Consider the following 13,365-nt stretch of genomic DNA (forward strand, 5'->3'; position numbering starts at 1 on the left):
GGGGGCTCTCTCTGGAGGGAACACAGGGATTTTAGCCTTTGCAGACCGATTTACATGCACAAAAACCTATATAAAAAACACTACACGAAAGGGAAACCCCCAAAATCAGTAATAGGGCCTTTTTAAGTGGATCATGAGTCATTGGTGGGCCGGTTGCCATAATCAGTTGTGGGGTTTCTTTGGGAGATTTCCTTAGACGCTGTGACTGTATAGGAACTGTACGGACTGTAAAATCCCTAATCCCAAATGTGAGATTTGTTATATTGGGCTATTTATTAGTTATTAACATTTGTTGATTGATTGATTGATTGAACAAAGTCATCAGCTCTTTTCTGAATTATAATATTTCAATAATACTTCAAGTGCTGAGCGGCTACACAGATAAGAGCATGCTGGATAAATCACTTGATCTCGAAAGACTCTTTGCAAGGCGCTATGTGGACACAGGTCCTTAGTAATTACTGGAGCAGCCAGAAGCACAGCATTTTGCATTTAACTGAACTAATATCACTCCTAACAACAAACTGCCCAGCGTGTAGTACAGGTGAACCACTTGAAGCGGATATTTGAATCGAACCCAGCTACGGTGGAGCGAGCTCATCTCCATCATTCGGCCCCTACAGGGCAAACCTGCGAGTTCCTTTGAATGTAAACCAAATAAGCACAGGGACCTAAACACATCTGCAGCTGCAGTCTGGCACCATTGATTCTCGCTCTGGGCAGTTGATGTCATGTGGAAATGCTGTGAGGTGTAGGGGGGGGTTGGAGGCCTGGCCAGCGTTGGGGGGCTCCCCAGGTGTTGGCCTGAGGCAGCAGCCCCTCAGCAGCCTCACCGCCTCCAGTGCAGACATCTCTCACTCTGTGGAGTCTTTCTCCAACTTTTAGAAGGACCTTTGCATTGTGCTTTAGTGTCTTTCTTCCTCATTAATGCCACAGTACGCTGATTTATCTGATTCTCCCTCCTCTGCTCCGGTGCATTCATGCAGAATCTAACTATTTGTCAGCGCCGTGCCCTTGGGAGCGTTGATGCACGTTTCCTAAATCCATTTTCTGAGGCATCTCACAAAGGATGTTGTCTTGATGTCAGCAGGACAAGATTACCATGCTTCTCTGATCCTTGAGTGGGAGTGCCGGCGAAGATATCCAAATGTTTGCTATTGCCATTGCTTAATGAATGGATCCTTCTCTAAAAACTCCCATCTTTTTGCAGAAAAGGATCATCATGGAACTAAGAGGATAACGGAGAGAATAGAACACACTGCAGTGAGGTGCATGTCAGTGTTTCCCGAGGAGAAAGAGAAACTGACAGAGCTCGGGGAAGGCAGTCGATATGAGTTGATATGTGACATGAGAGAGTGAGCGGTGAGGAAGAGTTAAGGCGGAGAGATGGTGATGAATATGACATTGGAGTCCATGCCCTGCAGGAGGAGAGGAGTTTTCATTCCAGGAAGAAGTCTGACCTGCTGCTTCTTCCTGACGCTCACTTGAGGAGTAGAGACGTCTTAGTGTGTACAGTATGTTTCTGAATGAAAGTGAGGATTCAGGCTCTGGAGAGGAAAATCCCTTATTATCCGGCTGAGTGCAGCTCTGCAGCCCTCTGACCTCCAAACCCCCCCTGGACCACATGTGAGGTGTGCTGGCAATCCACATGAACTCACACAACTGCACACATTACAGTGTCAATCCAAATCCATGAGCTAATGACAAAGCTCAATCCTCTGTTACAGTTCTCTACCAAGAGCATTACTAGATAAAATTTGATTAGATATACTTTGTTGATCCAAATTAAGGTTATTATTTTCGTTATAGCAGCATGTAGGGAAGGGATTGCACATGAAATAGTAATGAGACATAATGTTAAATAAACAAACTTCAAAATAGAAACAAACAAACTCAAATAGTGTCTTCAGTTTCCTAGCATTCAGCATGTAACTACTTCTGCTTCTTTTAAATGTTGATCAAACTAAGCTAATGCTATTTTCAAAAGCCAAAATGCCACCAGAGACCACTTTGGATATTGTTACAGCGCAAGGACAAGTACTTGAAGTGGTTGCCTGTTATAAAAACATTGGTATCTGGCTTGATGATTGTCTCACTTTTAAACTTCAGGTCAATAATCTGCTTAGAAAGCTGAGGGTGAAGCTAGGTTTCTTTTTCAGAAACAAGTCCTGTTTCTCGCTTGAGGCCAGGAAAAGGCTAGTCTGTGACCTTTTTACCTGTGCTGGACTATGGTGATCTGGTTTATATGAATGCGCCTGCCCATTACCTGAACAAGTTAGATGCCGCCTATCACAGTTGCAAAAGGGCTCAACTCCTTCGATGTATTTCCTCCTACTCTTCAACTTGTGTGTGTGTCGGTGTGTTTGCATGTTTTTCAATTGTGTCAGTGTGTATGCATACACTGCAGTGTTTGAGGTACTTGTCACAGCAGGGAATGCTCGATCATTGATTTCAAAGTCTACTCCTAGCTGCGGTGCCCCCCCCCCTTACACACACACACACACACACACACACACACACACACACACACACACACACACACACACACACACACACACACACACACACCCATACACACACACACCCACACCTCTTCTTTTTTCTCTGCCGACAACAATAACAACAATGCCTACTTAGGCCATAATAAATGGCTGAGTCTTGCAGCCTTTGTTTACTCATTTGTGACTGTCAGCCAGCTGTTGTCTCCTGCACTGTAAGCCCCCACCCTCACCCCCCATTTCCTGTTCCCCAAGCTTTGGTAGCCATCTTGGATATCAATGCTATGCCATGTAAGAGCAGCTGTTACTGATATAACAGGGCGGTTTTTGTTGCAGCAAGACATTCAGCACTGACACACATTGTGCTCCAGACAAATGTTGAACTATTTTCATACAATATAAAGTCATTTATCAGGAGGCCAATTCAAGTTAGTTAATTCAAGGATTAGTGCTTTAACAATAAGACAGAGTTACTGCGGTAGTTTCCCTAAAAGCTATTGTGTGTTTGGGGTGCTCCCTTTCTGGTCTGTAAAGACTAAATTCCATGTGTTCCCTCCAGAGGGAGTTCCCACCCCCCACCCCTGCCTGAAACACCTCCATTTGATTCATTGTTTACTTCTGTGACAAACTGACACCACTATGTAACACTCTCGCTTTTATTGGTTGGCGCTTCAACATGTTGTACATGATATACTAAGGGGCGGGACACCCTAAGCGGCTGACCAATAACAACAGTGCCGGCCAGCTAACCGATCAGAGCAGACTGGGCTCTGGTTTCAGACAGAGGGTGAAAAGAGGTGCTGCAGCACAGGCAGTATGAGAAACATAAAGAGCTTTTTGGACATAATACACAATATGGAAATAGGAACCTAAAAATGTGCATAATATGTCCTCTTTAATAATTGTATATATTTCTGAATATCCTTAGGAAATTACTCTTAATAATTCAACGTGGTTTATCGCAACAAAAAATACCAATTCATAATCTCTTTCATAGTCACAGATAATAAGTAACCTTATATAATATCCTGTTTTTGACATTAATTGAATTATACAGTGATTATAATAATCTGCAGCGGGTGTTTTTCTCAATGGTCTTGAATTTATATGGAAATAAGCACTATGAGAAATGAGTGTTACTAAATGTGGTCTGAGGTATATGCGTTTACTCAATAGAACTTGATTATATACTTTTGCAATTCTTTATTGTAGAGTCAGACTGAAATGAAAGAACACACAAGTATGACAACACACATACACACATTTACACTCAGACATCTCCATACCAGATGCATGGCTCCTGTTTCCGAATTGATTAAGTCAATTACGTCCCATAACAGGCAGGAGCTCGGCCGGACATGGATCTGGGAGCGCCTTGGGCATGTGGTCGGCTCCCAACTGGGGGCATAATGGGAAAACAGCAGTTGGCCTACGGAGAAATGTCCTGTGCCCAGAACCCTGCCACTGCTGAGACAGAGAAGAACTTTCTGAAAATATGCAGGTTAATGTGAAAAGCCCCAAAAATATCCTGGAATTAGATTAGGAAAATTATCTATTGAGCAGTTGTATCCAGTGCAATTACTAAAAATCTTAAAAAATGAAAGCATTAGTTATTGGTTTTAACGCCTAATTACAGTGCATGTTTAAGACTCCCTAAAACAAAATTCGAATGAATCTTGTCTGGTGTAGGAGCCAAGGTTGCCTCAAAACCTCCAAACACGAGGGTAAGAAGAACATTTAATCACATTTTTTTGTTCATTTTTGAAAATGTTTTTATTAAACATGACAACAATTTAACCCTAAGGATCACTAATTGATTATGATATGATGAATGTTCCTACAGTTGGACCCAAACCATAAAGAAACTAGTGTTTGGGAAATAAATCTAGCCAAACCTTAACCATAGAAGAATCCCAGAAAACAAGGAAAATATCATTTTATGTGTAACGGAGAATTTTAGAACGCAAATAATTGTTTTTTCATGAAACAGATAAGAGTGTCACATCAAAGCTTTTATGTGTGATTTAACAAACCGAATATTTAGTCTTTAGTAAGGAAGAAATATCTGCTACTGGCATTTGCAAAGAGTTGTGAGAAATTCTGATTCAACTGAAGTTGGAAATCAACTTTGATCATCAAAGTGTAAACTTTTCAGTCCCTGGTAATATGTCTAAATTCTGCTTTGAAAACTACAGTAACAGAAATGGTGACCCGTGCCCCTTTCACACCAACGCGTTTTCAGGGCGGCTCGGAGCTAGAGCCTGAAAAGTACCGGTCTTTCCTCTTCACACCGCAGCGGCGCCGCCTCTAAGCTCCGGATTCCGGTTCGTTTCCAGCTCCAAAAAAGTGTCGGTCTAGAAGCAAGACTCCGGAGCTAAGAGGCGTGCAGGAAACTAAACCCACCTCCCCTGAACATGGGTCGACTGAAGAGTCTCGTCATGCCTGCCTACAAGCAGTAGTGCTGAGCAAAGTGACTAGAAGGCAACCACACATTTATAAAAAGAAACACACTTTATAAAGTCAGGCAACACTAACCAGGCTTCGTGTGATTCTGTTTATTTGTACCTTACTTTGACCATCCGTTCGCTGTTATTGATCATTGTGGAGAGAGGCAGACGTTTTGTTTTGTAGTACAGCAGCTATCGGATGGAATCAATACATGGGCTGCACAGGTTGTCGTGTCCGACTATCACAAGTAGAATCATAAAGAAAAATACGCCGGTAAAATGTGCCTGTAGAAAACGGCTTATGCCACAAGAGGATAGCAATAGCAAGTAGTCAGTTTAGCTTTGGTATGCTAACATCACCCATTTTATACCAGAGACACTTTAATAACAGCGTTGTGATGCCAAACAGCGTCAATTCAGACTGACACACATTCACTTAAGGGGAACTGGGGATATGTATCAGCTGCTTGTTTGACAGTCAGACAGTGAATATTTTAGAGAGTCCGCTCTAAAGTATTAGCTAACCCGGAGCTAACGGGAGAATAAACTCCCGTGGAAGAGCAGCACTGCAGCGGTCCGTAAATGCCGCTGAAACACATTAATAAACAATGAACCACGACACTCTGGAGAAAAGTATAAGGTTGGAGAAGTCGTTATTTAATTTAATCTAGCTTTGTATGATTAAAAGCAACACGATCATCGACCCAACGCAGTCCCCCATTGTTGTTGTTTTTGTTGTTGTTGTTGTAGTGAGCGACGTAAACGGTGACGTCATGACGCAGCAGCGGCAGCACCAGTCGGCCTCTGGGCGGTGTGAACAAACGGGGGCTGAAAAGAAAAACGGTTCCGAACCAGAAGAGCTCTAGCACGGAGCTAGAACGGGAACCGCGTTGGTGTGAAAGCCCTATCAGTTGTCATGAAACTAGACCCCAACTAGTGACAGGCAGATGGAGGGCTGTATCTGGGCTCAGTGTACTGTGGATTAACAAAGCTCAGGTTCTAAAGCTCCCCCTTAAAGACTCACCCTGCTCTCCTCACTTACTGAGGAGCACATTGTGCAAATGCTTATTGTACAGTCTCCCAAACAGGGGGCCCTTAGATAAACATGACAGGGACCCGTCACTTCCAACAGGACAGAGACAGGTAGCCCCCACACTGACATTTTGTTTTCAGCTGAATCAGATTTACATGCTGTAAAAAAGAATGCGGAGAAAAATAAAGATTTTTAGTTAATTTTTTCTACAGGAACACAAGTTTTTCCAATTTTAAAGTGATGTAATACTCACCTCTGAACCTTGAATGCACACATGTTTAGAGATATTATGGAAAGAGCAGATAGTGTGGCAGGTTCCACTTGGTCTAAGTTCACCCAATCAAAACCCATCATTTCACATCAACAGCAGTATGTTAAAAGCTGTTATTACTCATCACTGGTCCATCCTTTGGTGTAGGAAAGCACCTTTCTCCAGACCGAACCCAAAGCCCTCTTTAACAACACTTTGAGCAGTAGTGGAATCTGCTGCAGACTCAGAGCCTCCAGCAGCTAAATGAGCCTATTAGCAGCTCCTCTGTTGACACTGGGTTAATGCATGGGTTGAACCAGTGTTACTCAGATAAAGCAAGCGAAGCATCCTGCAGGTTAGGTCCTATCTATGGAGGCACAACAACTCCACCACAGGCACAAGCTCTACTGCAAACAGCATTGTAGTGAAAACCCCTTCACAAATATTTACATCAACATTTAATTACTGTATTGTTGGATTAAAAAATACGACAATTAGTCATTCAGTCTATGGAATTTAAATTGACTGTGTGGATTGGACCTAAAGATGGGCAAGATTTATGAATGTTCATCAACTTAATTAATAACGCTGAACGGCTTCACGTGTAAGACCCTATCCTATATATGAGAGATGAGTGGTTTATTTATTTTCTACTTTTTTAGTTATGTATTCATATCATATATATTCATATTCTCGCTCTTCCCCCCCACTGCAACAGAACAACTAGATGTAATAAAATAGCACAATATTCTTTCTTCTTTCTCATCTTGTCTCTTTTCTTTTCCTCCTACATTTCTAATGTGTAATAATAAGTATTAACTGATTTTAATGGGTAGCCAGGACAACAAACAATCATGAATTTGTTGTTATATGTTAAAAGATATAATGATAAAATATATCACAAGTCAGTAATGCAAGGCAAAACATGGCTGTGCAAACGTGTCAGGATTAGGTTTCATAAGGATTGATTTGCAGACCCTTTTTTGCTCCATGGTTCAACTCTCAGGTAACTTAACGCTGTAATATCTTATTGCAGTCTGTGTGCACACTGGGGTAAAATGTGCACGTAGACTGGTGAAATCCCTTCTCCTCCATCTCAATATTCTCTTAGATATACACTAAAAATAAGAGAGCAAGGACAGGCTTCTAAAATAAATGTCTGTGTTTGTGTGACTGGCGGTGTTTTGTGTTTGTCTTCCCTCTTTGCTTAATTCTTTGCTCTTGATAAGTAAAATGTTACAATTCTAAGAATCATGAAGAATAAATAAGTACTGAGCTTTTTGATAAGGAGTTAGCCTTGTTTAAAAACCTGATCCGTTCAACTCAGTATGATTTTCCTCTGAAATGACACACCAATCTAATAACGGCAAAACCCATACTGGTGGAAGGATTATGCATTGACCACCCTTATAAAGTCAAATGTTCATATAGCCAACTTATCTCACATTTTGTGCAGATCCAGGAAATATCCCCTATTGTTTGAGAATCACCTGAAAAGAATCAGCACAATCTTAGACTAAAAACGGTTGTTACCAACATTTGAATTTCTATTTGCAATATTAATAATTTATATACAAGAGCTTGATACTTCTGTGTCTCTGTATTGTTATAATATTGCCACACAAAATATAGAGGCAATCTACTGTATCCTTTAATCATGTGATCTTTGTTCTGTCCTGCAGGAGTGTGCCTGAACTGCGAGGGCAACACCCAGGGATCCAACTGTGAGGAGTGTAAGCCCAGGTTCTACCGCAGCCCGGAGGCTGACCCCCCCCAGGCCTGTGCACCCTGTCCCTGCTCCAACTCCACCTCCACCGGCACCTGTCAACCCGGTCAGTGCTGCGGCTCACACACACACACACACACACACACACACACACACACACACACACACACACACACACACACACACACACACACACACACACACACACACACACACACACACACACACACACACACACACACACACACACACACACACACACACACACACACACACGCACACACACAGCATATGGACAGTCAATCTACAGGAATTACAAAATAAAAGTGACCTATATCCAGAGGAGTATCTAAACATTATAGTATATAGAATACAATTGAATACTCTCTAATATACCATTCTACTGAACATAAAAACATAGTGTACTATACAACAGAGGTGTGGACTCGAGTCACATGACTTGGACTCGAGTCACCAATTTGATGACTTTGGACTCGACTTGACAAAATCACAAAAAACTTGCGACTCGACTTGAACACCAATGATTCGGGACTTGACTTGGACTTGAGCCTTCTTACTTGAGGTGACTTGATACTTTAATTCAGAGGTCTCCAACACGCCGATCGCGAGATGCCGCAAGAAGAGCAGACTCCCGTCGGGGAGAGCAGAATCTCCAGCCGCTCCTATTCTTGCTGAGAATCCTTGCAGGCAGGGGCGGGACTTTATTTATCTGGGCCACCATGCGGCCAATCATATGCGAGGACACACTAGGATCATACCATTATGTGAAAGAAGGGTGGGGGGCAGACGCTCCAAAGACAGCAGATGTAGTGGTACAGGCCAGCTCGACAGAGCCGAAAAAAGAAGCTGCATTTCAATGATATTGGAGAAAGCAAAGCTGAGTGCAGGATTTGTAAAATGAAAATAACCTTCAGAGCAGGGTTTTATTTTGGTAACCACTCAGGATTTATTGTCAGAGGTGGAAGAAGTTCAGATCTTGTACTTGAGTAAAAGTACCAGAGTGAAGGAATACTCGGTTACAATAAAAGTCCTGAATTCAAAATGTTACAAGTAAAAGTACAAAAGTATTAGCATCAAAATATACTTAAAGTACCACCTGCAGAGGGATCTAGATTCAGGTATTCTTTTCCCCATGCAGACCGCCTCGCTTCACATTATCCCTTGCATAAAGATAGATTGTGGGTCCCTTATAACATGTTGTACACAGTGGAAATAAACATTCTGGTTACCTCAACATCAGGTATCTTATACATTAAACTCCTTCTGAATCAAACCATCACGGTAGCCTTACCTTACTGATCCCTCTTCAAATAGAAAAAAACACCTTACTTTACCAGCAGAGAGAAAATGGATTATTAAATTATTAATGTGACTAATAAAGAGCAGTTTGATTATTAAGTCATTTTCTCTCTGCTGGTAAAGTAAGGTGTTTTTTTCTATTTGAAGAGGGNATCAGTCTTTACACATCATAACAATTGAACAGTTTTAAAGTTTCTCTTTCTTTCCCTCTTATATTGCAGTCCCTCACTCACTTTGTTTTATTCAGTGCGAGAATTGAGCTGGTACTTGTCCTGCCAGGAGTTTAAATCTGGGCTGAAATGGTGTCAGGGCCATTCTCATGCAGGTGCTCATTGGTTAGCCTCGGTTAGCCTGCGCTGGAACGATATTTATGTTTTATGACCTCAGTTCTGACTTCAGAGGGAATGTTTGGTCAAACACTTGGTGTTTTGTCTCATAGTGGCGTTTGGGCACTTTTAATGAGCGCCACGATCTCTGAACAAATTAGACACACTGGTTCTGTGACCCCAGTGGGCAGGATGAACATGAATGAGTCCACTCAGGGTTAAAAGCTCTGTTCTCACTGTCCACTATCCTCTTCTTGGAGAGCGCCATGTGTAATTATTTGTCTCTCCCTGTCTGCCGCTAACACGCCTGTTCACTCTCCTCTCTTCTTCTGTGTTTCTCTCCCTGTATCGCTCACTCGTCTCTCTCGCCCCCTATCGGCGGCGGTTAAAATATAATTGCCCCGTCAAAATTGAAATCCCCTATTAATGTATGGATTATAGGTCCGGGTCCATATAGGTCGGCGTCTGGGTCCGGATCCGGACCGCGGTCCGCCTGTTGCTTACCCCTGGTTTACACCAACACAGAGGACACATTGTAAAGGGAGGGTAAATGGAATATACAGTAATGTATTTCTAATCATCTGACCAATCAAAACGCTTTTACTCTAGATGGCAACATGTAACCATTCACACACACATTCATACACTGAAAGCTGGGCTGTCACACAAGGTGCAAAACTGCTCATCATTCTATCTAAAGCTAATTCACTCAAACACCAATGGATACATCTGCCTGTTAGCGATACAGATGCAGCAGATCAAACTCGATTTGGAGGTGACTATTTAACTGAATAGGTCTACCTGATAGTGATCTAATCTGAGATCTCATGTAGTCATTCCATACAGATTACGGTTTAAAACTAATCTAATAATGTGATACCTTGGAATCTGTAAAAACCTTTCTCTGTTTTTGGAACATTAAGACCAAAAACTTTTCAGATAGACCATTGGGCCAAATCAGGGTACTCATATACTTTCAGTTTCACATTCTCATCAAGCACAACATGCAAATATTGGTGACTGGAACATTACTTTAAGATTCATAGTTATATTGCAAGAGATTATTATCCAGAAAAAAGTGGACTAAACATGATTATCAACTTAATATTAGATGCCAAAATGTTCACTTAACTACATACCCATAGAACCTGCATGCATACCAATTCACATTTGCGTAAGAAACTCCTAAATAATGGTTCAGTATATTTGCTCAAACCCATGCCACCGGCCAACTGGCAAAGATTAAGAGTAACCATTAGACCCTAATCAAAGCTAATCAATTTAAATTACATTAATTATACTATTCATTGTACCTTCAACTAGCATTACCTGTTTCTATTACAAGCATACAAAAACAAGTGATAATGAAAATGAATGTTACGAGATGATCATGTTATCCAATAAGGGAAGAGAAAGTAATGTGACAGATCATAAGAATCTGAAGATGGGTAACTGAGGTATAAGTGAGGTAAGGACAGGCAGTTTAAAAGAGAAGTGGGATTTTGCTACACTGAGATTGACAGTGTCCTTTCAAACAACAGAGAGAGTCATAAAAGCAGCTTGCCTGCCTCTAAAAGCATGAGTGTCGTTAAATCAATAATTAATTTACTTTAATGAGATAAGTACTCGCAAAACTAATTGCACACCGCCCCATTTGGCCAAGCCAGTCAGGACCTTAATGCAAAAGATCTCATTGCTATTGTGGCTGCAGGACAGAAAGAGAATGAAAGGGGATATGGATGAATGGAGATGGAGAGATTGAAGAAGTTACAAAAAAGTGGAGAGAGCGGGAAAAAAAATCAAGATGCAGGAAAACCAAAAGCATGGCAGAAAAAGTGTAGTGGAAAAGGAGGAGATGGAAGTGAAGAATAATATGCAAAAGGCAGCAGTAGACTTCTTAAAGTTTAGAATTGTCCTCCTTTGCTCATTAAGGACTGCTTCTTTGTTGTAACATTTGAGATACAGTCTGAATCTGAATTATTTGAAAATGTCAATCGGCTTTCATTTTTTTTTTCTTCTATTCATTCAGGGAGAGGATCAATAAGAGCAATACTATCTTTTTCAGGGACGCCTTGATCACATTCCGACAGTTACACATTTACACCTGGAATCCACCCAGTACGATCACAGTCACAGAGCAGCTCCACTGGAGTGGTTTGGACCAAGGGCCTTGCTTAAAGGACCCCGAGTGCTGATAACGAGGGAGGGTCAAGCGCTGTTTTTCACTTCCCCGGCCCAAAAACATATCCTACCAGTCCTTGGACTGAGCCAACAACCTCACAAACTTGCTTCTCTTACCTTGACATCTTAATAAAATAATTTAATGGAGTAGATATAAATCACTTTAAATAGTGTTATAAAGATGAAAGGATATGGCAGTTTTGTCAGAGTAATTGAACTATGTTGCTAGCACAGTCTTTGGTGTAGACAGAACGGGCCCAGGACATAGCCTTGTGGGACTCCAGTGTTGGTGATAATGGTCGGAGATGTTACAGATCGTTTAAAGTCTTTGAGGAAGTCGTGTTTACCTTGGAAGATAAGGGCAATGTTGATGGCTTAGTTTAATACTCAATTATGATAGGTCAATTTGGACATTCGGCAGACTGCTATTTTTCAACAGCAGACCATGACAGTTACAGCATTTTGAAAGTTACCAGGCAGAAAACCTTGATCAGTGCTGCCATCATTTTAAGTCCAGCCATTGGTACACGGTAAATAGACTATTATTTCTTAGGGGAAGCAAGACAATCCTTTTTAAATCTTTAAAGTATTGTTTAAGTGAATATGTTGTGTGAAATTTATAATTTGTTTAGTAAGTAGCCGTGCAATAAGGGGGATAATATAAAGCGAGCGAGTCATGACTTTGCATACCATTTACATGCACAAAACTAAAACATACAGGAAAGGGAAAACCCCAAAAAGCAGAATAGGGCCCCTTTAATAAAGTTATGGTTGTGAATGGGGAAATATCTCCAGGCAATGCATCACAACTCCACAACAGCCAGTCACATTCAAATTGCATCATGCACACTAAACATTAGTCTTCTCTTCACCTTATTTAATTACACGAATATTGCTTTGTTTGATTGACTCTCAAGGAATATTACCATGCAGTGTTTAAAAATCACTTTTATTTTTATGATATCGAGCAGGAATTCTGGAGCGATCAGTCTTTACAAAGATCCACATCTCATAGCTCATCTTGTGTGTCAATGAGGCAGTAATGGATCGCGTGGCACTGCGCTGACACGGATAAATTTGACTATACAGAATATTTAGCTTTGTGTGCTTTCACTGTCCAGTTAACACTCACATCCAAAGAGTATCTCCTGCATATCAACAATGTCTAAACAATATCAAACAATGGCAATCTATGAATCTCACGTCATCCTACAGGATATGTATGCAACAAGAGTTTGGCTCAGGGACTGATGTAAGACATTTTAAAAGAAATTTTCACAACAATAACACCTGCTATACATGCAAGACATGTATATGATAATGGAGTTTGATAATATAAAGACATAGAATTTCAAGGTCGCTAACTTCACATTTTAAAACAAGACACACCACGATGGTTTGACGAGCCTACTGCAAATGTATGAATTAACATAAATCTTGATACCAGGCCAGGTCAGGAAATCTCAGAATGTGCCTCTAAATTTCTCTTTACAAAACTTGAAGGAATGTTGCATGACCCAGCCAAAGGATAATGGTGAAATGTAGGGGAAAAAACATAAAAAAACATCAGCTTTGACACATTTT

The 13,365-nt window shown here is 41.1% G+C and overlaps 1 protein-coding gene across 1 annotated transcript in view; it reads right to left on the reverse strand.

Annotated features, from left to right (window-relative positions):
• Positions 1-851, reverse strand: part of LOC104944168 (nesprin-3-like) — a 25,488-nt gene extending 24,637 nt beyond the window's left edge. Inside the window, exon 1 of the mRNA XM_010769669.1 lies at positions 715-851. Within this exon, the coding sequence (XP_010767971.1) occupies positions 715-851 (137 nt within the window). The remainder of the gene's footprint in view (positions 1-714) is intronic.
• Positions 852-13,365: the final 12,514 nt, after the last annotated feature.

The sequence above is a fragment of the Notothenia coriiceps genome, unplaced genomic scaffold (genome assembly GCF_000735185.1).
Source record: "Notothenia coriiceps isolate Sejong01 unplaced genomic scaffold, NC01 NC01_scaffold00007584, whole genome shotgun sequence".
NCBI lineage: Eukaryota > Metazoa > Chordata > Actinopteri > Perciformes > Nototheniidae > Notothenia > Notothenia coriiceps.